General features: G+C 40.7%; 1 protein-coding gene across 1 annotated transcript in view; it reads left to right on the top strand.

Moving 5' to 3' along the window:
* The window catches only part of NBAS (NBAS subunit of NRZ tethering complex), a 399,905-nt gene that overhangs the window by 249,671 nt on the left and 122,978 nt on the right, over window positions 1–27,256 (top strand). Inside the window, 2 exon segments of the mRNA XM_017871408.1 lie at window positions 13,822–13,898; window positions 14,279–14,416. Of these exon segments, the coding sequence (XP_017726897.1) occupies window positions 13,822–13,898; window positions 14,279–14,416 (215 nt within the window).

Below are 27,256 nucleotides of genomic sequence, written 5' to 3'. Positions count from 1 at the left end.
CAATTTTTGCTTTTGCTGCCGTTGCTTTTGGTGTTTTAGACATGAAGTCCTTGCCCATGCCTATGTCCTGAATGGTACTACCTAGGTTTTCTTCTAGGGTTTTTATGGTTTTAGGTCTAACATTTAAGTCTCTAATCCATCTTGAATTAATTTTTGTATAAGGTGTAAGGAAGGGATCCAGTTTCAGCTTTCTACATATGGCTGGCCAGTTTTCCAAGCACCATTTGTTAAATAGGGAATCCTTTCCCCATTTCTTGTTTTTGTCAAGTTTGTCAAAGATCAGATGGTTGTAGATGTGTGGTGTTATTTCTGAGGGCTCTGTTCTGTTCCATTGTTCTATATATCTGTTTTGGTACCAGTACCATGCTCTTTTGCTTACTGTAACCGTGTAGGTTGAAGTCAGGTAGCATGATGCCTCCAGCTTTGTTCTTTTTGCTTAGGATTGTCTTGGCTATGCAGGCTTGTTTTTGGTTCATATGAACTTTAAAGTAGTTTTTTTTCCAATTCTGTGAAGAAAATCAATGGTAGCTTGATGGGGATAGCATTGAATCTATAAATTACTTTGGGCAGTATGACCATTTTCACAATACTGATTCTTCCTATTCATGAGCATGGAATGTTCTTCCATTTGATTGTGTCCTGTCTTATTTCCTTGAGCAGTGGTTTATAGTTCTCTTTGAAGAGGCCCTTCACATTTCTTGTAAGCTGGATTCCTAGGTATTTTATTCTCTTTGTAGCAATTGTGAATGGGAGTTCACTCATGATTTGGCTGTCTGTGTGTCTGTTATTGGTGTATAGGAATGCTTGTGATTTTTGCACATTAATTTTGTATACTGAGACTTTGCTGAAGTTGCTTATCAGCTTAAGGAGATTTTGGGCTGAGACGATTGGGTTTTCTAAATATACAATCATGTCATCCAAAAACAGAGACAGTTTCACTTCCTCTTTTCCTAATTGAATACCCTTTGTTTCTTTCTCTTGCCTGATTGCCCTGGCCAGAACTTCCAACGCTATATTGAATAGGAGTGGTGAGAGATGGCATCCTTGTCTTGTGCCAGTTTTCAAAGGGAATGCTTCCAGTTTTTGCACACTCATTATGATATTGACTGTGGGTTTGTCATAAATAGCTCTTATTATTTGGAGACACATTCCATCAGTACCTAGTTTATTGAGAGTTTTTAGCATGAAGGACTGTTGAATTTTGTTGAAGTTCTTTTCTGCATCTATTGAGACAATCATGTGGTTTTTGTCATTGGTTCCGTTTATGTGATGAATTATGTTTATTGATTTGCGTGTGTTGAACCAGCCTTGCATCCCAGGGATGAAGCTCACTTGATCGTGATGGATAAGCTTTTTGATATGCTGCTGGATTCGGTTTGCTATTATTTTACTGAGATTTTCACATCGATGTTCATCAGGGATATTGGTGTAAAATTCTCTTTTTTTGTTGTGTCTCTGCCAGGCTTTGGTACCAGGATGATACTGGCCTCATAAAATGAGTTAGGGAGAATTCCCTCTTTTTCTATTGATTGGAATAGTTTCAGAAGAAATAGTACCAGCTCCTCTTTGTACCTCTGGTAGAATTCAGCTGTGAATCTGTCTGGTCCTGGATTTTTTTTGGTTGGTAGGCTGTTAATTATTGCCTCAATTTCAAAGCCTGTTTTTGGTCTATTCAGAAATTCAACTTCTTCCAGGTTTAGTCTTGGGAGGGTGTATGTGTCTAGGAATTTATCCATTTCTTCTAGATTTTCTAGTTTATTTGTGTAGAGGTGTTTATTGTATTCTCTGATGGTTGTTTATTTCTGTGGGGTCGGCGGTGATATCCCCTTTATCATTTTTTATTGTGTCTATTTGATTCTTCTCTCTTTTCTTCTTTATTAGTCTTGCTAGCAGTCTATCAATTTTGTTGATCTTTTCAAAAAACCAACTCCTGGATTCATTGATTTTTTGAAGGGTTTTTTGTGTCTCTCTCTCCTTCAGTTTTGCTCTGATCTTAGTTATTTCTTGCCTTCTGCTAGCTTTTGCATTTGTTTGCTTTTGCTTCTCTAGTTCTTTTAATTGTGATGTTAGGTGTCGATTTTAAATCTTTCCTACTTTCTCTTGTGGGCATTTAGTGCTATAAATTTCCCTCTACACACTGCTTTAAATGCGTCCCAGAGATTCTGGTAACTTGTGTCTTTGTTCTCATTGGTTTCAAAGAACTTATTTCTGCCTTCAATTCGTTATGTACCCAGTAGTCATTCAGGAGCAGGTTGTTCAGTTTGCATGTAGTTGAGTGGTTTTGAATGAGTTTCTTAATCCTGAGTTCTAATTTGATTGCACTGTGGTCTGAGAGACAGTTTGTTGTGATTTCTGTTCTTTTACATTTGCTAAGGAGTGTTTTACTTCCAATTATGTGGTCAATTTTAGAATATGTTGGATGTGGTGCTGAGAAGAATGTATGTTCTGTTGATTTGGGGTGGACAGTTCTGTAGATGTCTATTAGGTCTGCTTGGTCCAGGGCTGAGTTCAAGTCCTGGATATCCTTGTTAACCTTTTGTCTCACTGCTCTAATATTGACAGTGGGGTGTTCAAGTCTCCCATTATTATTGTGTGGGAGTCTAAGTCTCTTTGTAGGTCTTTTAGGCCTTGTTTTATGAATCTGGGTGCTCCTGTATTGGGCGCATATATATTTAGGATACTTAGCTCTTCTTGTTGAATTGATCATTATGTAATGGCCTTCTCTGTCTCTTGATCTTTGTTGGTTTAAAGTCTGTTTTGTCAGAGACTAGGATTGCAACCCCTGCTTTTTTGTTTTGCTTTCCATTTGCTTGGTAGCTCTTCCTCCATCCCTTTATTTTGAGCCTATTTCAACCTTGGTGAAACTGACAGTTATTTGTCTTGGGGTTGCTTTTCTCGAGGAGTATCTTTGTGGTGTTCTGTGCATTTCCTGAATTTGAATGTTGGCCTGCCTTGCTAGGTTGGGGAAGTTCTCCTGGATAATATCCTGAAGAGTGTTTTCCCATTTGGTTCCCTTCTCCCCATCACTTTCAGGTACACCAATCAAACTTAGATTTGGTCTTTTCACATAGTCCCGTATTTCTTGTAGGCTTTATTTGTTTCTTTTTACTCTTTTCTCTAACCTGGTCTTCTTGCTTTATTTCATTAATTTGATCTTCAGTCACTGATAGTCTTCCACTTGTTCGAATTGGCTATTGAAGCTTGTGTATGCATGATGAAGTTCTTGTGCCATGGTTTTCAGCTCCATCAGGTCATTTAAGGTCTTCTCTACACTGTTCATTCTAGTTAGACATTCGTCTAACCTTTTTTCAAGGTTTTTAGCTTCCTTGCGATGGGTTAGAACATGCTCCTTTAGTTCGGAGAAGTTTGTTATTACCAACCTTCTGAAGCCTACTTCTGTCCACTTGTCAGAGTCATTCTCCATCCAGCTTTGTTCCATTGCTGGCAAGGAGCTGCGTTCCTTTGGAGTAGCAGTAGTGCTCTGGTTTTTAGAATTTTCAGCTTTTCTGCTCTGGTTTCTCCCCATCTTTGTGGTTTTATCTACTTTTGGTCTTTGATGTTGGTGACCTACAGATGGGATTTTGGTGTGGATGTCCTTTTTGTTGATGTTCATGCTATTCCTTTCTGTTTGTTAATTTTCCTTCTAAGAGTGAGGTCCCTCAGCTGCAGGTATGTTGGAGTTTTCTGGAGGTCCACTCCAGACCCTCTTTGCCTGGGTGTCACCAACAGAGGCTACAGAACAGCAAATAATGCAGAACAGCAAATAATACTGCCTGATCCTTCCTCTGGAAGCTTCATCCCAGAGGGGCACCTGCCTGTATGAAGTGTCTGTTGGCCCCTACTGGGAGGTGTCTCCCAGTTAGGCTACACGGGGTCAGGGACCCACTTGAGGAGGCAGTCTATCCATTCTCAGAGCTCAAACACTGTGCTGGGAGAACCACTGCTTTCTTCAAAGCTGTCAGACAGGGATATTAAAGTCTGTAGAAGTTGTCTGCTGCCTTTTGTTCAGCTATAGTCTGCCCACAGAGGTGGAGTCTATAGAGGCAGTAATCCTTGCTGAGCTGTGGGGGGCTCCTCCCAGTTCGAGCTTCTGGGCCACTTTATTTACCTACTCAAGCCTCAACAATGGTGGACGCCCCTCCCTCAGCCAGGCTGCCACCTGGCATTTCAATCTCAGACTGCTGTGCTAGCAGTGAGCAAGGGTCCATGGGCATGGGACCTGCCACGCCAGTCAGGTAAGAGAATCTCCTTGTCTGCCGGTCGCTGTGACGTTGGGAAAAGTGCAGTATTTTCGGCAGGAGTGTCCCGTTTTTTTCTTCAGGTACAATCTGTCATGGCTTCCCTTGGCTAGGAAAGGGAAATCCCATCACCCCTGCACTTCCCAGGTGAGGCGACGCCCCGCCCTGCTTCATCCCACCCTCCGTGGGCTGCACCCACTGTCCAACCAGTCCCAGTGAGATGAAGCAGGTACCTCAGTTGGAAATGCAGAAATCACCTGTCTTCTGCGTCCATCACGCTGGGAGCTGCAGAGCAGAGCTGTTCCTATTCGGCCATCTTGGAATGGAGAGTTAAGCATAGAGTTCATCTGATTTTGGCCACATAACTTGCTCAGACAATGCGTTATATTCAAGGTTTGAGAACTGACATTACAAGTTAAATTCATGCACACTGCTAAATGTAGAGCAGGTTTTATTTATTTATTTATTTATTTATTTATTTATTTATTTATTTATGTTTAATGGCAAAGTCCCTGTAATTCAGTCTCTAGCCAATATTACATGTTGTGCATCCCAGCAAAACTTACTTACCATCTTCTCTAAATATTTTGTCAAATATTGCTTCATATGGTTTGTGGAGTCCAAGTCTAAGAAGCTTCCAATATGGGTTTTGATTTCTACTTCGTTAGAATCTCTGAGTCTGGGTGAGGGCTGCTGAGACAGTTTTGATGCCCAGGGGTAGAGTGGAGACTCATGTTCTCCACTGTCCCCATCAGTTCCCTACAATTAATGTTAGTTAAGAGAGCCCTGGGCTAGGCACTTGGGTTATAGAGATTAATGCCTGGAATTATTGTGTGGGAGAAAAAAGTTCATGAGATAACTTCAACAACAATTGTGTTAGGGATTCAAGAAGAGAGATTCCTTTGCTTTCCATCTCAAGTCATATGGAGAACGGTATACTTGATGCTTGGGATTCTTCCAGTCTTGAAGCAGCTGGGAGGCCATGGGTTTAGTGTGGCCAGAAACTCAGCTGACCGAGTGCAGTGCTGGAGACCAGGCATATATAACTTGTCCAGAAGCGTCTTCTAGGAAACCCCCTTTGGGGAATAAGTAACGGACAGGGAGCTTAAGCATTTGACACGGTTTTCAGGGAGGATTTTTTTCTCTTTTCTTCCCCAGCATTTTTGTTGACAAAATTTAAAATTCACAGTAAAGTTGAAATAATTCTACAGTGAACTCTCGTTCACTCCTGTTCATTCTCCGTTCACTCCCGTACACTCCCATGTACCCTCCAATTAATATTGCCACATTTACTGTACCTATATTTCTCCACCCCTGTATTCATCAACCAAACCCAACTTCTTTTTTGATGCATTTCAAAGTAAATCACAGACATCAGTAAACTTCACCTCTTGACACTACACTGCATATCTTTAACTAGAGTATTTTTTACCTTTGTATGTTTTAAAATTTACAGTGAATTACAAAAATCTTAGTTGTATGATTGTAGAGATTCTGACAAGTGCAGCACCTGTGTAACTCTCACTCCTGTCAAGATGCAGAACCTTACTGCCACCCTAGAAAGTCTCATCCTCTTCCCAGCACACGCCCAACCCACACTTCCTACAAGGTACCCCATGCTCTGATTTTTCCCCCACTGTAGATTAGTTTTGATTGTTCTAGAATTCATTAAATGCACTCAAATGCAAAAAAGTATTATTTTGTATAGCACTTAAAGCGAAAGTTTTTGAGATTCATCTATGTTGCATCCATCAGTAGGTTTGTGTTTTTGTTTTAAAGTATTGAGTAATAGTTCATTGTACGCATGTAAAACTGTTCATCCACACTCCTGTTAAAGGATACCTGAGGTCTTTCAGCTTATGGTATTGTTTTTTAAAAAGCTGCTGTGAACTCTCATACAAGTGTTTTTGTGGACATGTGTCTTCATTTCTCTTGGGTAAATTTTAATGGTAGAATTGCTGTGTCAAATATTATGGGTTTATTTAGTTTTATAAGGGACCACCAGAATCTCTTACTTTCAGCTGTTGTGGATTTTCTGGGCTGTAGTTTTTCAAGACTGCAGGTTTTCTATCTGAGTTTTGCCTGCCCAACATGTCACGGGCAGTAACTTGCCCTCAGGATTGAAGCTGTAAAGATGGGAAACTCACCATTCATTCTTTCAAATGGCAGCCATCTTCCAGTTTCTATTTGCTTTAGGTACCTATCCAATGACTTTTAATACTTGGTTGTTGTTGTTGTTGTTGTTGTTTGTTTGTTTTGTGTTGGAGTCTCTCTTTGTTGCGCGGGCTGGAGTGCAGTGGTGTAATCTTGGCGCACTGCAGTCTCTGCCTCCCAGGTTCAAGCAAATCTCATGCCTCACCCTCCCGAGTAGCTGGAACTACAGGTGCATGCCATCATGTCCAGATAGGGTTTTTTTGTATTTTTAATAGTGATGGGGTTTCACCATCTTGGCTTGGCCAGGCTGGTCTCGAACTCCTGGCTTCAAGTGATCCACCCACCTCGGCCTCCCAAAGTGCTGGGATTACAGGAATGAGCCACCAAGAATGAGCCACCAGGCCTGGCCTTTTAATACTTGAGTTTACAGTTTTAATCTGTAGGAGGGTTGTCTGGATAATATAACCCAATCACTGAAGAATTTAAATAGAATTACTATTGTGGATTTCACTGGAGTTCACCAGGTGACGTGTGGTTAAAATCTGAGTCATAGTTTCCCAGAAAGGGTAATAGAAAGCCAGAGAGCCTTTTGCTTAGGATTAATTCTGAGGAGTCAACTCATGAATGAAGTCTTTAACTGGTCGAGAGAATTTTGCTCATTCTGCAGCTGGCTGTGGTGGTTGAAATAGATGTGAAGAAGTCCCTAGGGAGTTAGACCTCATGGATGTTTGGGTGAGTGAGCTGTGCAAGCTCAGCAGCATTTCTGGAGGAGATGCTGAAATGAGGAGATGCTCAAAGTGAGAATTTGAAAACCACATGGCAGTAGCAATGAAAATTGCAGTTGTGTGTATTGTTCGACCTAGTAGCTCTACTTATAGTAATTTATCCTAAGAATATCTTCATTCACATTCTTAAAATGGCGTATGTTAATTGTTTGTCATAGCGTAACCTTGTCAATAGCCGGATAGGTACTGATTGAGAAAGATACTGATCTTATTTTGGATCTTCTGTTTCCTGTCTTTACAGATGAACTGCCTTTCTGAGTTTGGCAGAGATACATAAGCTTCCAAGCCTGTGTAAAAACAATACTATCTCCTTGCAGGATTTTTGAGACACTTAGAGCTAAGTAATGTAAAACACCTATTTCATGTTTGACTCACTCAGAGCATATATTTTTTAAATTATAGGTATTTGTGTTTTAGATCAATTATATTATTTTTGTTATACAAAGCAATGGCATGAGCACAGGCAGAGAGTTTGGATAACAGACTGATTTGGTTGACATACAGGGTGGGTTTAATGGCAAATTAAAACCACAGATTAAGGTTGGCCCATATTTATGGAGACTTTAAATGGTCAATAGGAAATGTTAACTTTCGTTTTTTAGGGAATGGGAAACTAAGGAAGATTCTTTCTCTAAGCTAGAGAATGACACAAATTACTCAGTGCTTGAGTAAAATTAATATGAAACTGCTATTTTAAGAAAGTGCTGGCCGGGTGCGGTGGCTCAAGCCTGTAATCCCAGCACTTTGGGAGGCCGAGACGGGCGGATCACGAGGTCAGGAGATCGAGACCATCCTGGCTAATACGGTGAAACCCCGTCTCTACTAAAAAATACAAAAAACTAGCCGGGCGCGGTGGCGGGCGCCTGTAGTCCCAGCTACTCGGGAGGCTGAGACAGGAGAATGGCGTGACCCCGGGAGGCGGAGCTTGCAGTGAGCTGAGATCCGGCCACTGCACTCCAGCCTGGGCGGCAGAGCAAGACTCCGTCTCAAAAAAAAAAAAGTGCTGGAAGGAGAAAGACTGATGGCATCAGGTAGAACAGCTTTGGGGGGCTGTTGAAAGGGTCTAATTTTTCAACAATTAAAGCCTAGAGTTTGTGGCAGTGAAAATAGAAAGTATGTGTGAAAGAGTTCTTTCAAAATTACTCATTTGGATTTGATGAGGAACCAAGTGCTGGCAGCGGAGGAGAGGATGAAGTCCAAGATGACTCTGTGGTGTTAAGTTCAGTTTATTGGGAAAATAAGGTACTATTTTAGAAATATGAAAGATACTGGGTAAAGAATGATTAATTTGAGGTAGCATTTGAATGGCAGTGTCCAACAAGGAGTTGATAAGGCCGGTCTTGTGGGATGGTTCAAACCTGAATAGTGGGAAAATAGACCAGGGTACCAGTTGAATTTAAGAATAGAATTGAGACTGGGCATGGTAGCTCATGCCCGTAATCCCAGCACTTTGAGAATTTGAGGCAGGAGGATCACTTGAGGCCATCAGTTGAAGACCAGCTTCGGCAACATGAACATGTCTCTACAAAAAAATTTTAAAGAAATAGTCTGGTGTGGTGGCACATGCCTGTCATTCTAGCTACGTGGGAGGCTGAGGCAGGAGGTTCGCTTGAGCCCAGATTTTGAGGCTTTAATGAGCCAAGATTGTCCCATTCCTGCAGCCTGGGCAATAGACTGAGACCCCATCTTTTTAAAAAGGAAAGAAAAAAAAAGAATGTAGTGGAATTCTCTAGTTGGGGATGTAAGGTGGGATTAAGAGACAGTGTTGTATACATATGTAACAAACCTGCACGTTATGCACATGTACCCTAGAACTTAAAGTATAATTAAAAAAAAAAAAAAAGAGAGACAGTGTTGAACTGACCTAACTGATTACTCACATTTAATGATCAAGGATGAAGATCTGGTGACCCACATAGAGGAAGATCATCTGAGGAACAGGTACAAGAGAACTCAGTGTCTTTGAAGTCAAAGGCAGGCCTATCTGGGAGTGCCTAGTGCTACAGTGAGATTTAAGAGAGAAAAGACCTTGGGTTTGGTGACCTTTGGAGATCATATTAGTTGGGACCCAGGGATGGAGGTACTTGAGGAAAAAGTGAGTGTCAAGGTAATGGGTGCAGTGGGGCAGACCACTCATTGGTAAGGTTAGCAGTGAAAAGAAAGGGGACTGTGGAGGTTGTCAGAGTGGAGAGTTATCAAGGGGAGAATTCTTTTCTAACACTGTGGTGATTTGTTTGTGTATTGGCACTAGGCAAATAAAAAAGTTACTGTGACTCTAAATCCTCTCTTGTAAGTTGAGGAAAACATCTAACTTCTTCCATAGAGAGGTTGTGAGGGGGAACTAATTCAAACGATTGCTGAGTGCTCATTGAGAAGCAGCTAAGCCACAGGAAATAAGATAACAGATGTGTATCAGCTCATCAGGTGTGACTATATAAGTCTGCTCTTGCTTCTTGGTGAAATTAGTGTTTATGCCTAAATGCAATCATTAATTCATTAATAATTATGATTTATATAAAATGGAAATAACTCTTTGTTGCACTGTGGTTGTTATTGGAAGAACCTTTTATCAATCATTTTTAGAGGGAAATGAAAACATGTTATAACTGAAGAAAAGAATTTGTTTACTCAAGCCTGTGATTTATAGAGGGATGGAGGGAACCTACTGGGTACTTTCTGTGTGCTACAGTGATGTTCTGCACTTTGCATACTTTACTTCATTTAATCCTCATTTACATTGGAAGCAAATATGCTTCAGACCCCAAATGCAAAATACTCTGAAAACCAGAAAGATTTTTATAATTTGTTTGGCATCAAAACCTGAACTAAACTGACATGAGGCTACTTTATAGTCTGCTTATCTCACTTAATATAAGTATTCAAATGTTTTGCAGCAGAGATATTAATGTCTTTGATTATTGGGTGTTCCCACACCATACTTAGGGTGTCATGTAATACATGATATGTATATAGTACAACCTCCTAAAGTCCAAAACATTCTGAATTCTAGAACTCAATATTACATAGTCAATCAGTTGACCTAAGCTTTGATCCCAGGACTTTCTGGTTCTGACAGTGGTTTCCTTCCTGCTGTATCATTCTGTTTGATTTTGTAGGCAAGAGATTCATTATATATTTATAGATTTTGTTGTAGTTGTTGTTCTAAAACATGCCTGGGATTTTGGTTTTATTTGGATATTGGTCAGACACACAGATATGGAAATGATTGTCACGAAGGAAGAAGTTTATATACACAGATCCCTAAAAATGGAAGGCAGGACACACCCAGGTGGGGAAGCATCCTGGTGGTTTAGAGGCAGAAGGAGCCAGGGGAAAGCATGGGTGAGGGCCTGGGTTTCATGGGAAGTAATAGACGAGGCAGGGTAGGCAAGCTTGGGCAAATTGGAGATTGAATTGTATGGATAATTTGGGTGGGCTCTGGGATGGAGGGGTGGTCTCTGATTGTTTAGTTACCTTGCTGTGGAGTGATTAAAGCAGAGGATTATTGCCTCTTGGAGTAGAAAAGCCAAGATAGGGGAGGTGGTTCAAAGTATGGGCTGTGATTGGTTTGTTTGCATGTCAGATGTGTGCTCACAGGCAAGTTATTTTACTCTGTAGGGACTAGCTAGACCTGGGAGGGGAAGTCTCTCCAGGATTAACAAGGCCCCCACCATGTCAAAGCAGTGTAAAAAAGACGACAACAACAACAACAACAACAACAAGATTCATAAATAGTTGTATTTATGAAGTAAAGTCTATGTCCATATTATTCACTTGGAACAAACTTTAGGTTGATGATTTTCACCACTTAGTTTAAACTAACATTGATGACCCTTTAGACAACTTTATGAGTGTGATTTTTGTCGTTACTTTGAGCTCATGAAAATTAACTGTGTATTTTCTTTTTTGCCTGTTGTAAGCCTTATATTCAATTATGTATGTTCAAAAAATGTTAGTGACCATTTTGTGAGTCTGGTCTATGATATAACTATTTCAAAAATAAACCTACTGGAACTTACCTATCTAAATGAAAATTCTCTCCTTCAAAGACATTTCCTGGGGATTATGCATTTATTGCAACGATATAATCATTGCTGTTTTTTGTTGGGTTGTTTTTGTTTTGGGATTTTCCTCGAGCCTGTAGCATATTATTTGGAATATCTTCAGTGGTCACATATTTTTATCCCTTGAGGGTGCTTTGTGTTTTGGAAATGAGCAAATGGATATTAAATGAAGGGAAAGATTGAGTTGATGTTATGATAAAAAGTTAGATGTGACTGGAAGACTGTAATAGGACTTCATCTCCTAGGTGGGCCTGAGATTGGTTCCAACTACAACTCCAAGAAAGAAGGTCTCCAACCTGGAGAAACAACCACACACCTGAAATAAGGGCTCCTGAGGGCTCCTTTGAAGAGACAGTGCTAAGCTTCATGAGTGGGTTCAGATATGCTTGTTTGAAAATTGGCCTCTTTTGTGTCTAAAGAAGGGAGTATCTGAAGAAAATTAAAATGGAGTGGGAAAAAAACTAGGTGAGGTTGCAATTGAAGTCCACCTTTTAAATGACTATAAGAAATAAAATTAACAGAGAAGAATTATTAGTTTATAAAATAGAATTATTTTTCTCTCAAAATAAGGATCCTGAAGGACTGTTAGGCAGCTATCAAATAATAGAATATATAAGGTAGCAATTAAGTCAAGTAGGCAGTCGTGTGTGTGTATGTGTGTGTGTGTGTGTATGTGTGTGTGTGTGTGTTGTGTATTTGTGTAGTATGTTATTTCTAGGATCTAAGTAAATCCTTCTCAATTAGTTTAGAATTTTCAGCAGTTTCTACATGCTTTCTCTTTCTAGTATCAAAAATTTATAGCTTAACACCTTCATTCTTCATTTGTTAGTCTTTTGGGGTGTATTTACCAATTTTCCTCCTCCTCTTCCTCTTCCTCCTCCTCTTCCTCCCCCTCCCCTCCTTCTTTTTTCTTCTTCTTCTTTTTTCTCCTTCTCCTCTTAATCCTCCTGCCTCCCACCCCGCCCCTCCTCCTCCTCCTCCTCTTTCTTTTTCTTCTTCTTTCTTCTTCTCTCTTCTCTCTTCTGTCTTCTCCTTCTCCTTCTCCTTCTCCTTCTTCTTTCTTTCTTTTTTAGACAGAGTCTTGTTCTGTCATCCAGGCAGTGCGGTGCACAATCATAGCTCGCTGCAGCATCAACCTCCTGGGCTCAAGTGATCCCCCCCACCTCAGCCTCCTGAGTAGCTGGGACTATAGGCATATCCCACCATTGCCCAGCTATTTTTTTTTTAATTTTTTGTAGAGATGGGGTCTCACGGTGTTGTCCAGGCTGTTTTCAAACTCCTGGACTCAACCGATCTTCCCACTTTGGTCTCCTAAAGTGTTGGGATTACAGGCATGAACCCCCATGCCCAGCTGTGTTTTCTTTGATATTATAATAGGTTGTACAAAATTTGGTTTGGGCCCTTTGAATAGTATTTTGAATTATTTCTTTAGAGTCTTTTTATTCTTGAAAAGATTCTAATTCATAAGGCAGTGTCTGGTTCAAAGAAGGTTCTTGCTGATATTGAGTGAAGGAATACATTTGGAAGTAGACCTTGAAGTAAATAGCTTTTGATTACAAAATATCTCTAAAGCTGTATGATTCCTTGCAGGGGCTGAGGCTGACTGGTGGTCCATTTGGTTCATAAGGTTTGGATAACATGTAGGAAATGAATATTTGGAGAACTGATGTTCCCTTTGTAGATATACAGTGGGGAAGACATAGCAGATTTTCTTTGTGAATCACCCACAGGAAATTTTGAGTTCTAGGTCAGCCTCCGACACTTGAGGCATTTGTAGGTTCCTCCTCACCCTCCCACCATGATTGGCATTAGTGCCAATCATGAGAGTGTTTTTTAAAAATAAAGAATTCATATGGTGATTACATATGACTACCTAGTATTTGCTACTGAGATCCTAAATGAATAGGATACATCCTTACTGAAACAAACTGTGTACAAACACAGACCGTATTGGCAATGCATGCTCTTACGTTAAAGCTATGACATTGGCAAGTTGTGGTTTGTGTAAAAAATTATGTGAAAAAGAAAAGTTTTTAATGACTGGGATATTTTAAGATATACAAGCAAAACAAAAGACTGATTTTCTTTTTGTGGAGCATCATGAAGAGGGGTATTTTGGAAGGAACAAAATCATATTATCGTCATTGTAGTAATCAAAAGATTTACCCTAAATTTGCACTCCTGACGCTATTTTATTGCTCTGATCTTTAGTACTCCTATTATCACCCTCCGTATTAGCTAACGTTGATACACAATTTTGTAGCATGGTCTGCATCTTTAAAACCGAAAGACCCAGCTCTAGGAAACCAGCCTCTCTCATGTCTTTGCACTTAGCCTTTGCAGCTGCCCTGACAGAATTTCCTCATGTATAAATAACCAACAGTATGCTTTTTCTGAATTAAGGCAAGGTTACTATTTAACACGGTTCCATGTGATCTGTGTTTAGATGATGCTGAACAGACTTTCATAAAAGGTCTCTGCCACAAACTATTTGTTGAAATCTTATAGGGCTGAAACCATGGCACTTAATGACTATCATATGCAACCTCAGTAAAATAATGTTTCTTTTTCTGCATTCAGTTCTCTTGCAACTGGCAAGTGAAGCCTTGCCAAATGACATGACCTTGGCTCTTGCTTATCTTCTTGCCTTACCACAGGTAAGTTTGCCTTACCAATGAAGAACTTAAAAATGATAAATGAAAAATGTATACTGTGAATTTTTATCGGTAAAATTATTTATTGCATGTCGTCTCCTCCTCTTAGTTCTTAGGTAATAAAGGATCCTGGTCAGTATCTAGAGAGTCAGTTCTACAGTTAGCTTAAATGTCGATCTTTACATCCACTTTTATTGCATAGGATCTGCTTTGTAGTGCCTTATGATTTTTAATGTAGTTATTATTAAGTTGATCTTGAGCTTGAGTTGATATAATGGGAACTTTGGATGAAAAATCTGCAGGAATGACTAGAAATGTAATGGTTTATAATGATCTTCTTAATTTCCTTTCAGCTGAGTTAATTCTAACATGTTCCCTCCTAGGTGTTAGATGCTAACCGGTGCTTTGAAAAGCAGTCCCCCTCTGCATTATCTCTCCAACTGGCAGCGTATTACTATAGCCTCCAGATCTATGCCCGATTGGCTCCATGTTTCAGGGACAAGTGCCATCCTCTTTACAGAGTGAGTCTTCATGATTTCCATCTTATTAATGAGCAGAGTTAAGCCTTTTCTAAAATGCTCAAAACACGTGTTTAATTTTTGGAGGAACTGATCATGTTTGTATCGAGAATGTATTCCAAGTGGCAGGCAGCCCTTGGCTTTTCTGTATCCAACCAAGTTGCTTTTCCAGGCATCAGTAAGTGGAGTTTAATATTTATTGTGAATATTGATTCCTCCCTCTAACTCTTCTTTCATTTACTTAATTTTACTAAGTTCTTAGTTAGGAATGGCTAAAGCAGTAGGAAAGGCAAAACGGACAACTGTTGGTTTAATTGACTTTCTAAAAGGAAGATGGCTGTGCCTAACTTAGGAAAGTAGGCAACATAATTCTTTGAGCAATACTGCACTCTATTTTTTTAAGCCAGAGGTATGAGAGTAGTCAGTTGTACAGACAGAATGTTGAAACATATTATTCCTACTTGCCATAAGCCTCAGACAGCTTTTATGTAACTTTGTTGTTAATTTCCAAGTGAAAGCAGGTAAACATGGCCTCACGTTACATGTGTCTTCTTTTGTGGAGACAAAAGTATTGCAGATGCCACTGGAAAATCCTTCCAAGTACTTGTATAGACAGACCAGTTTTAATTATCAGCATTGTGAAATTATCTAATTTTTGTATTGGATCATTTTAAGAGTAGATAATTAAATTGATTAGACTTTATAATCCACTGTGTGCATAAATCCAAGGTTCAGATTTTATCGAGGCAAGTGTCCTCCTTTCCCAACCCCAAACAAATTCTAATACAACTTATATTTTTCCTGTTTTGCCTGATAGTAAATTACTTTATACCAAAATGAAAAGTCCCAAAGCATGTACTATTTTTGACTGGGTAAGTTAGGAGAAAATCGTTCAATTCTATCCCACCTTTCGTATCTCGCCGTCACTCTTTCCAAACTCAGATAGTGCAGTCACTCTATAAGAAAGTCTGTTTAGCCAGGTGTGGTGGCTCATGCCTGTAATCCTGGCACTTTAGGAGGCTGAAGCAGGCAGATCATGAGGTCAGGAAATCAAGACCATCCTGGCTAACACGGTGAAAACCCGTTTCTTCTAAAAATACAAAAAAATTAGCCAGGCGTGGTGCGGGCGCCTGTAGTCCCAGCTGCTCGGGAGGCAGGAAAATAGCATGAACCCAGGAGGCAGAGCTCGCAGTGAGCCGAGATTGTGCCACTGTACTCCAGCCTGGGCAACAGAGTGAGACTCTGCCTCAAAAAAAAAAAAAAAAAAAAAAAAGTCTATTTAAGATTTCCACAATTAAAACTGGCAAAGAAATAAAGCAGAATACTAAAAGATAAGGGTTAAAGTAAAGATGTGTTTAGCTTGGTTTCTGTGTTCTTATAGTTCTTCCACATTGTAGAAAGCTTTCTCTATTTCCAGGTCTTATGTTTTATGTAAGGAAATAATTTCATGTGTCTGTCAAAGTTCTAGCTGCCTCAACCTTCCAAATCATATCTAAGAACTAGAATGATGTGAAAACCTTCCGTTTGTGGTGATAGATAGGCTTTCATCCATCAGTGTTTATTTACAACAAGACACGTGGAAAGGCCATCCATAACAGGTGACTCTCCCCGGACACCATCACTATTGGGTGTGTATTGGTTATGGGCATAGTTTTATTCTCATGTCAGCATTTGGACAAGAAACAGGAATGCTTTATTCTTTTAACCAGCTCACCTAAGGTGTTACTTTGTTTTGGGAATCGTGGTTTTTTTTTTGTTGTTCTTTGGTAGCTACTGCTGCTTTATACAGATGCTTATTTTATATAACTTTACTCTAGTAATTTTGTTTTTTTTTTTTTTTACATCTCAGGTATGGTTTTATGTGAAATAAGAAACATGCATTAATATGTGTTATAAATTAAGGGACTGAAGTGATTAAGTGGAAATTTGGCAAATTTGTTTTATTCTTATCTTTTCATTAGCGCTATGTGCGTACACAAGTACTAAATAATTTCCTCTAAAACTCTAAGTACGTTGAAACACAATGAAGCTTTACTTCGACCAAATGCATATGGTAAACTTGAATTTTTTCCCCCTAAAAGTCAGTTGAGTTATCAAATATATTTGACTGAGGTCTCTAAGTGGATGTCATTGAACTGGGATGCCGGTGCTGAAATTAGATCTCACTCTTCCATTCCAACTATATCATTTATATTAAGGTCCTACTGTTTGCCTACCCCATGCTGTACCTTTCCTGATTATGTAAGATTGGAAGGCCACTATATTTGTCCATTTTCATACTGCTATAAAGAACTTCCCAGGCCAGGCACAGTGGCTTATTCCTGTAATCACAGCACTTCGGGAGGCCGAGGCAGGTTGATCACTTGAGGTCAGGAGTTCGAGACCAGCCTGGCCAACATGGTGAAACCTCGTCTCTACTAAAAATACAAAAATTAGCTGGGCATGGTGGTGGGCACCTGTAATCCCAACTAAGGGGGAGGCTGAGGCAGGAGAATCGCTTGAATCTGGGAGGCAGAGGTTGCAGTGAGCCAAGGTTGCGCCATTGCATTCTAGCCTGGGTGACAAGACTGGAATTCCATCTCAAAAATAAATAAATAAATAAATAAAAAGAAAATAAAAAAATAAAATTCACTCGAGGCTGAGTAATTTATAAAGGAAAGAGATTTAATTGACTCACAGTTCAGCGTGGCTGGGGAGGCCTCAGGAAACTTACAATCATGGAGGAAGGTGAGGGGGAATCAAGGCACCTTCTTCACAAAATGGCAGGAAAGAGAAATGCCAAGCAAAGGGGGAAGAGCCCCTTATAAAACCATCAGATCTCATGAGAGCAGCTTGGGGTAAACCACCCTCATGATCCAGTTACCTCCACCTGGCCTCTCCCTTGACACATGGGGATTATGGGGGTTATAATTCAAGATGAAATTTGGGTGGGGACACAAAGCCTAACCATATCATTCTGCCTCTGGCCTCTCCCAAATCTCATGTCCCTTTCACATTTCAAGACCAGTCATGCCTTCCCAACAGTTCCCCAGAATCTTAATTCATTCCAGCATTAACCCAAAAGTCCAAGTCCAAAGGCTTATCTGAGACCAGGCAAGTCCCTTCTGCCTATGAGCCTGTAAAATCAAAAGCAAGTTAGTTACTTCCTAGAAGTAACTATGCTCTGCTTCCCTTTTAAACATGAGTTCCAATTCCAAACCATCTCTTTTTGTGAATGCATAAAACTGATTGCTTTTAAGAGCATCCAAGTCACCTTTTGAATGATTTGCTTCTTAGAAATTTCTTCCACCAGATACCCTAAATCATCTCTCTCAAGCAAAGTTCTACAGGTCTCTAGGGCAGGGGCAAAATGCCACCGGTCTCTTTGCTAAAGAATAGCAAGAGTCACCTTTGTCCCCAGCAAGTTCCTAATCTCCATCTGAGACTACCTCAACCTGGACTTCATTGTCCATATCGCTGTCAGCATTTTGGTCAATGTCATTCAACAAGTCTCTAGGAACTTCTAAACCCTTCCGCATCTTTCTGTCTTCTTCTGAGCCCTCCAAACTGTTCCAATCTCTGCCTGTTGCCTAGTTCCAAAGTTGCTTTCACATTTTGGGTATCTTTATAGCAGCACCCTGCTTTCTGCAGTATTAATTTACTGTTTTAGTCTGTTTCTATACTGCTGTAAAGAACTAACTGAGACTGGAAAGAGTTTTAATTGACTCACAGTTCAGCATGGCTAGGGAGGCCTCAGGAAACTTTCAGTCATGACAGAAGGCAGAAGTGAAGCAAGGCAGTTTCTTCACAAGGCGGCAGGAAGGAGAAGTGCTGAACAAAGCAGTAAAATCCCCTTTATAAAACCATCAGATCTTGTGAGAACTCACCCATTGCCACGAGAACGGCGTGGGGGAAACCGCCCTCATGATTCAATTATCTCCACCTGCTCTTTCCTTTGACACATAGGGATTATGGGGATTATAATTCAAGATGAGAGTTGGGTAGGGACACAAACCTAAGTGTATCAGCCACTCCATCAGTCAGCTGTCAGTCATTAAGCATCCCTCATGTGCCACACCTGCTGCTGAGCCTTGGGGTTGGAAGATGACTATGGCATGGTGCCGGACCTCAAGACCTTGCCGCTTGCTGTAAATCCATATGAGACAGTTAAGTAAATGTGGATTAGATTGGCAGCAAACTAGAGAACTGAAGATGGATGTGGGATAGACAACAAGTTACAGCTTTTAAGAAAGCCGAAAAACTGGCTGCACAGCCACATTTTGGGCTATAATCTTCAGTTTCATTTCTTTCATTAAAGTAGTTTTCTTGGATGAAAGTTGTAGTACAACTTATATTTTTCTTGTTTTCCCTGATAGTAAATTACTTTATACCAAAATAAAAAGAAAAGGTCCTAATGCATGTATTGTTTGTGACACAGATGAGTTAGGAGAACACCGTTTCATTCCATCCCACCTTTCGTATCTGGCCACTACTCTTTCCAAATCCACATACTGCAGTCACTCTGCAGGAAACAACTAAAGCTTGCCAAGAAATAAAGCAAAATACTGAAGGATAAGGGTTCAAAGTGAAGGTGTGTTTATCTTGGTTTCTGCTTCTGTGTTCCTACAGTTCTTTCCACTTGGTGGAAAGTGTTTTATTTCCAGGTCTTATATTTTGTGTACCTTTTATCAATTCAGCGTTAGAGTACCTACTCTAAAGGACATAGAGCTTGGCATTGTAGTATAAAGAATACGTCTGGGTTTTTATTCCTTTCTGCCTCTTACCCCAATTTCTGTTTCTTCCATCCAGCTTCTATCAACCCACCATCTCTGCCCATTAACTCTCGTTCTTATTTCTATCACCATTTTTCTATTGTATTAGTCAGGGTTCTCTAGACTAGAGCGGCAGAAGGAATAGGATATAGCTATGTATGAAGGAGAGTTTATTAAGCAGTATTGACTCACACCACCCACAATGATGAATTCCCACAATAGGCAGTCTGCAAGCTGAGGAGCAAGGAAGCCAGTCCGAGTCCCAAAACCTTGAAAGAAGGCAATCCGACAGTACAGTCTTCAGTCTGCGGCTGAAAGCCCAAGAACCACTAGCAAACCAGTGATGTAAGTCCAAGAGTCCAAAAGCTGAAGACCTTGGAGCCTCATGTTCAAGCGCAGGAAGCATCCAGCACAGGACAAAGATGAAGGCTGGAATACTTGGCCAGTTGGCTTCTTCCACCTTCTTCTGCCTGCTTTATTCTAGGCACACTGGCAGCTGATTAGACAGTGCTCACCCACACTGAGGGTGGGTCTGCCTCTCCCAGTCCGGTGATTCAAATGTTAATCTCCTTTGGCAACACCCTCACAGACAAAATCAGCAACAATACTTTGCATTCCTCAATCCAATCAAGTTGACACTTGATATTAACCATCACGTCTATCAAATTGTCTTTTCCTTTTAAAGTGTTCCTTGGAGCTGTCCTGCCCTCATGCTAGCTCTTGGCCTCTAATTCCTGGTTGTCACACTACCCACCCACCCTGTGGCATAGTTCCAGCTACCCACCACCATTCCCTTTCTGGGTGCAACAACATAGGGTAGCCGCTGTTCAGAGTCATTGCTTGAGGAAGCAGCATTAATCCTGTGGGAACAGAAGCCAGTAAAGTCCACGGGGCCCAGTGATGATGCCTGAACACCTGATTTCTAACCTTTCAGCTGGTCCAGACAGAAAGAGGTGCCCTCTGGTAGCCTGAGATAGCACATGGGCATGAGTCAGCTAGTTCTCCAGGGGCTTCTTGGCAATCTCTGGAAAGCATCCGATTGTTGGTCTAAAAGGAAAAATGAAGAATTAGAGAGAATCCAGGATGTTTTTCCCATCAAGATGCAAAGGCTTTCTGAATGTCTTCTAGACAGACGGATGTGTCACCAGTGAGTGGGTGAGAGTTACCACCTTTCCATTTGTTTCCATCTCTCCACCTCATGTCCTCGCCTTAATTCAGTCTTCCATAGTTCTTCACCTACACGTCCTGCGACAGCCTCATGAACATCACCTTGTCTTCATGTTTTTACTTTTATATTTTCCCCTGAACAACTGCCCGAGTAGTCATTCTAAAATGGAGGTGTAGACATCCTCCTCTCCACCCAAAATCCTTCAGGATCTCCCATTGCCCCAGCATGTTCTGCACATCCCACAATCGGCCTCTGTTTTTCCAACTTCATCCTTCTGTGCTGCAGCCATACCAAAAACTCTGCCTTTAATGCTTTTTGCCACCATTTCTTTGCTTAGCTACTTGGTTCGGGTGTCACCTCTCTCAGGAACCTTTCTCCAGTCCTCCAAGCTGGGTTGGGTCCTCCCCTGTGTGCTTTTGTATTCCCCTGTACTTACCACTGTCAGAGCACATGCGTTCTATTGTTTTGAACGTAAATACTTTTCATCTTACTGGAAGAAGGTGGGATAAGCTGCCTTGCTGAGCCTTCTGGCTTTCATCTTTCTCCTGTGCTGGATGTGTTCTGTTCTTGGACATCAGATCTGGCGCTGTCTCCAGGAATTGAATTGGAGGACACCCAGTTCCTGTCTGTTCCCAAACTGATTGCTCACTTGGTGGGGAGAGACTCTCCCTACTTCTGGTCACAGACATCTTCTGCATTGATGATCGTTGTGGTGTGAGAGCAGAGGAGAACCCGGTGTGGGAGTTTTGTAAACAGCCGTCCTAAAGTACCTTTCACGTTCATTCTGCTGTTTGATCCTCATTTTGATCAAACAAAATTGCTGTTTGAGCAACCTCATTTTGCAGAAAAGGAATCTTCTTTATAGAAGATACAACTCAGAAGTGTGGTTACTTCCTCAGGGTTACTCTGGTAGAAAGTGATATCCTGTCATTTAAAGCCCCGAATGCCAAGCTTTACCTGCTTTTTACTTGGACAGCGGCCGCTCAAGCTTTGTTTCCAAAGAAGCAGTGTCACTGTTTTTCAGACGTGAGTGATCTTGGCGGCACACAAACCTAACGGGTAATTCCCAGCAGGATATTTTCCTGTGCCACTCCATGTCTACCAGGTAACATCCTGCATGTAACAGATAAGACCCTCAGTGAACTGGCTGGCTCTTCCTTACCCCTCTAGCCATGTTTCCTGACACTGCTTCTTTTGAAGTTTATGTTCTGGCTGCTCAGAACTTAGCTTTCTCTGAATTTAACATCCTTTATTGTGCCTCTGTGTGCATGCGGATTGAGTTCCCCATCTGAAATACTTCTTCCTTCTCCCCTCTGTGGGCAGGCAAGTCTGAGCTCAGAGGCACCTCCTCTGAAACTTACTTGGCCTCCTTCCATCTCTCTCTGTTCCTTGTGTGTGCACCCATGGAAGCAGTTCTTTTTAGGATGACAGTCGATACACATCTCTCTCCGCTCAGTGTGGCAACCTTATTTGAAGACAGGAATTCCCTTGCTCCCTGTATCCCCAGTCCTAGCCCACTGTAGTTATTCAGTGACTGTTGATTGGTATGTAGATGAGTTCAGGAGTCATGTCAAGTGCTGTGTGTCAGAACAGCTTGAGGTTTCAGGTTTGCAGTTGCGAGTTCTGACCCTTATGGATTTGCAGGAAATACCGGTAGACATGATAGTTGGATGTTGGATGTTTTAAGTATATAGGAGTTTTTCATTGACTGCCTAATGGCTCATTATTTGAGTGTTTTCAGCATCTTCCTCTGCATAAAACAGCACTGCTGAGTTTGGAATTAAATATGACAAACTCTAGATGAATCATCTTGGAAATTGAAATCAAAGTGGTTTCAATTTGTTGCCTACACATAATAACACCCAGTGAAGCTTAGCTATCACTCAGTTGTCAGTTCAACTTGTTTCTAATTCCACAGTCTTTTCACATTTTCTCTTCCCACCTCCTGGATATGCGCTGCAGGAATGCTGGCTTAGGTAGATTACTAGCCTTGAATAAAAGTGTTGATAGAATTTGTGGGCTTATTTCCCATGCACAGCCTCTGCATCTTGAAGGGCATCACCGTCCTGAGCCAGCAGAGGCCCCCTGGAGCCCAGCAGCTCTCTCAGATGATCCATGGAGCTGCCTTCCTCACCTGCATTTTTCCTTTTAATTTTATATACTGATGGTTAGCAAATGGTCAGTCCGAGAGAATTTTCTCTTCTAGCGTTTGTTCTAATTAACTCACTTTTATGTTTAAAAAATAATACACACGTGACCTAAAAACTCAATGTTGAAAATAGTATGTAATAAAAAGTCAGTGTTTCTCATTTGTATCCATCCAGAGATAGTTCATGGCTGTACATACTTATATAACTATATTTTAGACAGATGTAAGTCGGCTGTGCACATTGTTCTGTACTTGATTTTTTTCCCTCATATCTTACCTTTGTAATTATTGTAAATGTATTTTGAAGTCTGATCTTTGCAGCATTCTTTTAAAAAAGTGTTCAGAAGATAAAATCGGTTAAAAATGGAAGCATGTTCTTTAGTTTTATAGACTAGGGAAGCAAACTCAGCAGGGGATGAAATTCAGAACATTATGGTAGACTATTTCTAAAATGCGTTTTTTTAAGCTACTAATTGAAAATACTAAGTAGAAAATTATCTCAAGCAAAATAACAACCCTAAAGGGGAAACACATCACCTGTTTAAAACTTTCCAAATAATATTACCAAGAAAAGTAGAGACTATTAAACCAGAATGGATTTATTACCCCTACTAGTAAGCAGTAGATTAAGTCATTGAGCATGTTGTTGTCATGAATATTTATGCATAGTTTGTTGTTACAGGGATTTGACCATATTCTTTAAAGAAATCATACTTTATTCACCTCCCTGAAGAACTGCATTGCCAAGTTTTGAGGGGAAAATCAAGTAATTTAACTCTTCACAATTTCCTTTTAAATTATGAATGGCTTTTATGCTGTTAGTTTTGCAGCCTGTGATCTTTTGCCATATCACTTTGAATACTGAATATGGAAGATTTTGAAGTGCCCAGAAAGCTCTTCATAAGCTTCTTAGAAACTGAAAGCTTTCATACCCATGCATCATGTCACTGAAGTTAGATGTTGGAAAGAGGGAGAGAAGTTTGAGTTTACTAACCAGAAACCTCCAAGTGATTTTAGGTGTGAAGCTGGATGTAGAACAACTCATGGAGACTTGTTCAGCAGTGTGGGGGAAGCGGGTGGGAAGCCAGGTGGCTTGAGTCACTTTCCAGCTGCAAGACTACAGCTCTGGATGCTTCAACTACAAATGGGAGTGTCTATAAAACAAGAAACAGTGTTCCGCATGCACATCCCTGGCTAGATAGGAGGGTCAAATGAAAGTCATGTGAAAATGCTTTTGAAACTTTAATGTTATCACTCGTGGAGTGAATAAATGTATGTATGAAATGCAGTGTTGGAATGAGTAGGAGATGCTTTGGAATATTTTGGGAAAAGTAGTGATAAGCTCAGGGGAAAAATTTTTACTCAAATTTAATTTGAATATTGGAAATAATCATAACCAGTAACCAGTAAAGTTTCTTGAGGAAGGCATAGAAAGTACCAGTGGCAATGGTCAGAAAATAATTTGCATAGGGAGGTAGAACTTACAAATGCTCATTCATCCAGTCTCATTTCGTCTTTATGGGGATTCAGAAGAAATTGCTTCAATTTTAGAAATGGAAAACTTAAAGCTCAGGAGGGAAGAACTGGTAATCCAGATCGTTGATGCCAACTCATGTGTTTTTCCCCCATAACTAATTTTTTCTTGGAAGCTTTTGTGAGAAGTTGTCTCGTCTCATTTTTTATGAGTTATTCTCAGTATCATGCTTTATACAATAAATTGAAGTACTGAAAATCTTTTTGTACACAACAAATATTTGATGAGCTATAAACTCGTATGCGTACAACCTGTTATCAAAAAATCAATAGAATGTCCCTAATCACCACCTTTTTATTTTTTGTATAGATAGGGTCTCACTATGTCACTCAGGCTGGTCCTGAACCCCTGGGCTCAAGCAGTCCTCCCACCTTGGCCTCCCAAAGTGCTGGGATTACAGGCACAAGCATCCGTGCCCAGCCTCACCACCTTATTAAGACAGAATTTTAAAAGGAGGTGTATTTATATCAGGGAGTTTAACAGAAAATATTATTGTTGCTTATGATTCTAAAACACTGTTATCATTAGAGAAGAAAAAACAAGCGGCTTGAAAATGCAGCTCAAATAGAATATCCATTTGAACACCTAATGGACATTTATATTTACACACACACACACACACACAAAGCACATATATATGGCATGAGAGGGGGAATGTATGTGTGGAAAAATGTCTGCCTGGAACAATACAGAATGACAGCATTAAATCTATCATTGAAAATCTATCATTTGTAAAAGGACTCTAATGGCAAGTGTATTAGTTCATTCTCACACTGCTATAAAGAACTATCTGAGACTCGGTAATTTATGAAGAAAAGCGGTTTAATTGACTCATAGCTCAGGCTTTACAGGAAGCATGGCTGGAAGCCCTCAAGAAACTTACAATCATGGCAGAAAGCGAAGGGGAAGCCAGCACGTCTTACCATGGTGGAGCAGGGGAGAGAGAGCAAAGGGGGAAGTGCCACACACTTTTAAACAACCAGATCTCATGAGAACTCCATCACAAGAACAGCAAGGGGGGAAAGTCTGCCCTCATGATTCAATCACCTCCCACCAGGGCCTTCTTCAGCATGTGGGGATTACAATTCGAGATGAGATTTGGGTGGGGACACAAAGCCAGGTTATAACAACAAGTCTTACTAACATGTAGTGGGAGCTGTGTCTACATTGGTCCAATCAAGAGCCTTGTATTTTTAAGAGATGCCCCTTCCTACATACCGAATATAAAAGGATGGTTCTTATGGAGCATTATGCATGGGAGTTATAGCGCTGCTTTGTCATTTACCAGCTTAAAGGCCTTAGATAAGTTCATTCTTTTTTTTTTGAGACAGAGTCTTGCTCTGTCGCCCAGGCTGGAGTGCAGTGGCTGGATCTCAGCTCATTGCAAGCTCCGCCTCCTGGGTTTATGCCATTCTCCTGCCTCAGCCTCCCGAGGAGCTGGGACTACAGGCACCCGCCACCTCGCCTGGCTAGTTTTTTGTTTGTATTTTTTAGTAGAGATGGGGTTTCACCGTGTTAGCCCGGATGGTCTCGATCTCCTGACCTCGTGATCCGCCCGTCTCGGCCTCCCAAAGTGCTGGGATTACAGGCTTGAGCCACCGCGCCCGGCCTAGTTCATTCTTTATTCATCTGTAAAACAGAGATAACAGTAAGAGATGCCTGTCCTACAGGGTTGTTAGTGCAAAATGAGACTCAGTACATGTTTTAGCACTAGACGTGTTCCATCCTGAAGACTGAAATGCTAGATTTTTATCCTTAAATATCTCTTGGGAAAAGTGAATAAGTTTTTTGTACAAAGAATATGAAATAAAAATGATTCACAGAGGACTAGATAATTTGTATTTAGTGAGAAGAGATTAAAGTTGCATAAACTGTGTAGAAATCTGTTGGCTATAATGTGTGGCCTGAAATTATAATTTTTTTTTTCTGAGATCAGGATCTCAGTATGTTCCACAGGCTGGAGTACAGTGTTGTGATCATAACTCACTGCAACTTTAAACTCCTAAGTTCAAGTGATCCTCGTGCTTCAACCTCCCTAGTAGGTAGGACTATAGGCATGCACCATTATGCTAGGCTACGTTTCATTTTCTTAATGTTTTTTTGTGGAGACATGGTCTCACTATGTTGCCCAGGCTGGTCTTAAACCTCTGGCCTCAATTGAACCTCTAGCCTCATAGAACAACCTTCTTTCTACACCTGCAGGGATTTGCAAAAATTAATTTTTTCAATGACAGAAGTCTCACACTGTCACCCAGGCTGGAGTGCCGTGGTGCAATCTCAGCTCACTGCAACCCCGCCTCCTGGGTTCATGTGACTCTCCCACCTCAGCCTCCTGAGCAGCTGGGACTACAGGTGAGTGCCACCATGCCCAGCTAATTTTTTTGGTAGTTTTAGTAGAAACGGGGTTTCTCCACGTTGGCCAGGTTGGTCTCCCACTCCTGACCTCAAGGGATCCTCAAGGGACCTCAAGGGATTTGTGTGTGCCTTTTAGCCAATTCCTGCCTCCACCTCCCACTCTGCCTTCCAAATTGCTGGGATTACAGGTGTGAGCCACCATGCCCAGCCTCTTAATGACAGAATTCTTATACATTTTTAGGATTTCAGTCTTAGAAAGCTGATCACCTGGTGATGCTCCTTTGCTTTATATCTGAAGAAACTGAGTCCCCGTGTAATCAAGAAAGGGAATCAACTGCTCTCTCCGTGGAGTTTCCAAAACTCTTGGCTTATGATTGTGTAAGGCTGTTTATATTTGGATGCCTTCTCTGAATTGTTTATGTGTACATCTTTGTCAATCAGTAGTTTTTAATTCTTTTAGAGTAAGCTGTGTGTCCAATTTGTTTTCATAGAATAATGGAGAAAGGAGAGCTTTAAAATACCTTTGTTTTTTTTTTTGTTTTTTTTTAAGTACCCCATAACAAACTGTGAGGAGGATGTGCTATTAACATTCTTTTATAAGTGAGGAAACAGATAGGAGGTAACTTGTTCCAGCCTGCGTCTCTACTGAGTGGGGAAGCTGCAATATCAACCAGTACTACAGACTTCAAAGCCAGTCCAATCTGCTCCTGCTTTGACCATGTACCTGATATGTACAGGAGACTGTGCTGTGTTCTGCAGATTATGATATACACATGGTCTCTGCCCTCCAGAAGTTTTAATTTAAGAGAAGGCAATGCAAAATGAATTATACAGTAGAGGTACACTTAAACTATGATTTGTGTGTGCCTTTTAGCCAATTCCAGAA

This window comes from Rhinopithecus bieti, unplaced genomic scaffold, assembly GCF_001698545.2.
Source record: "Rhinopithecus bieti isolate Rb0 unplaced genomic scaffold, ASM169854v2 scaffold_4781, whole genome shotgun sequence".
NCBI lineage: Eukaryota > Metazoa > Chordata > Mammalia > Primates > Cercopithecidae > Rhinopithecus > Rhinopithecus bieti.
Note: the sequence above shows the minus strand (reverse complement) of the source record. Positions and strands in the feature narration are given on the sequence as shown.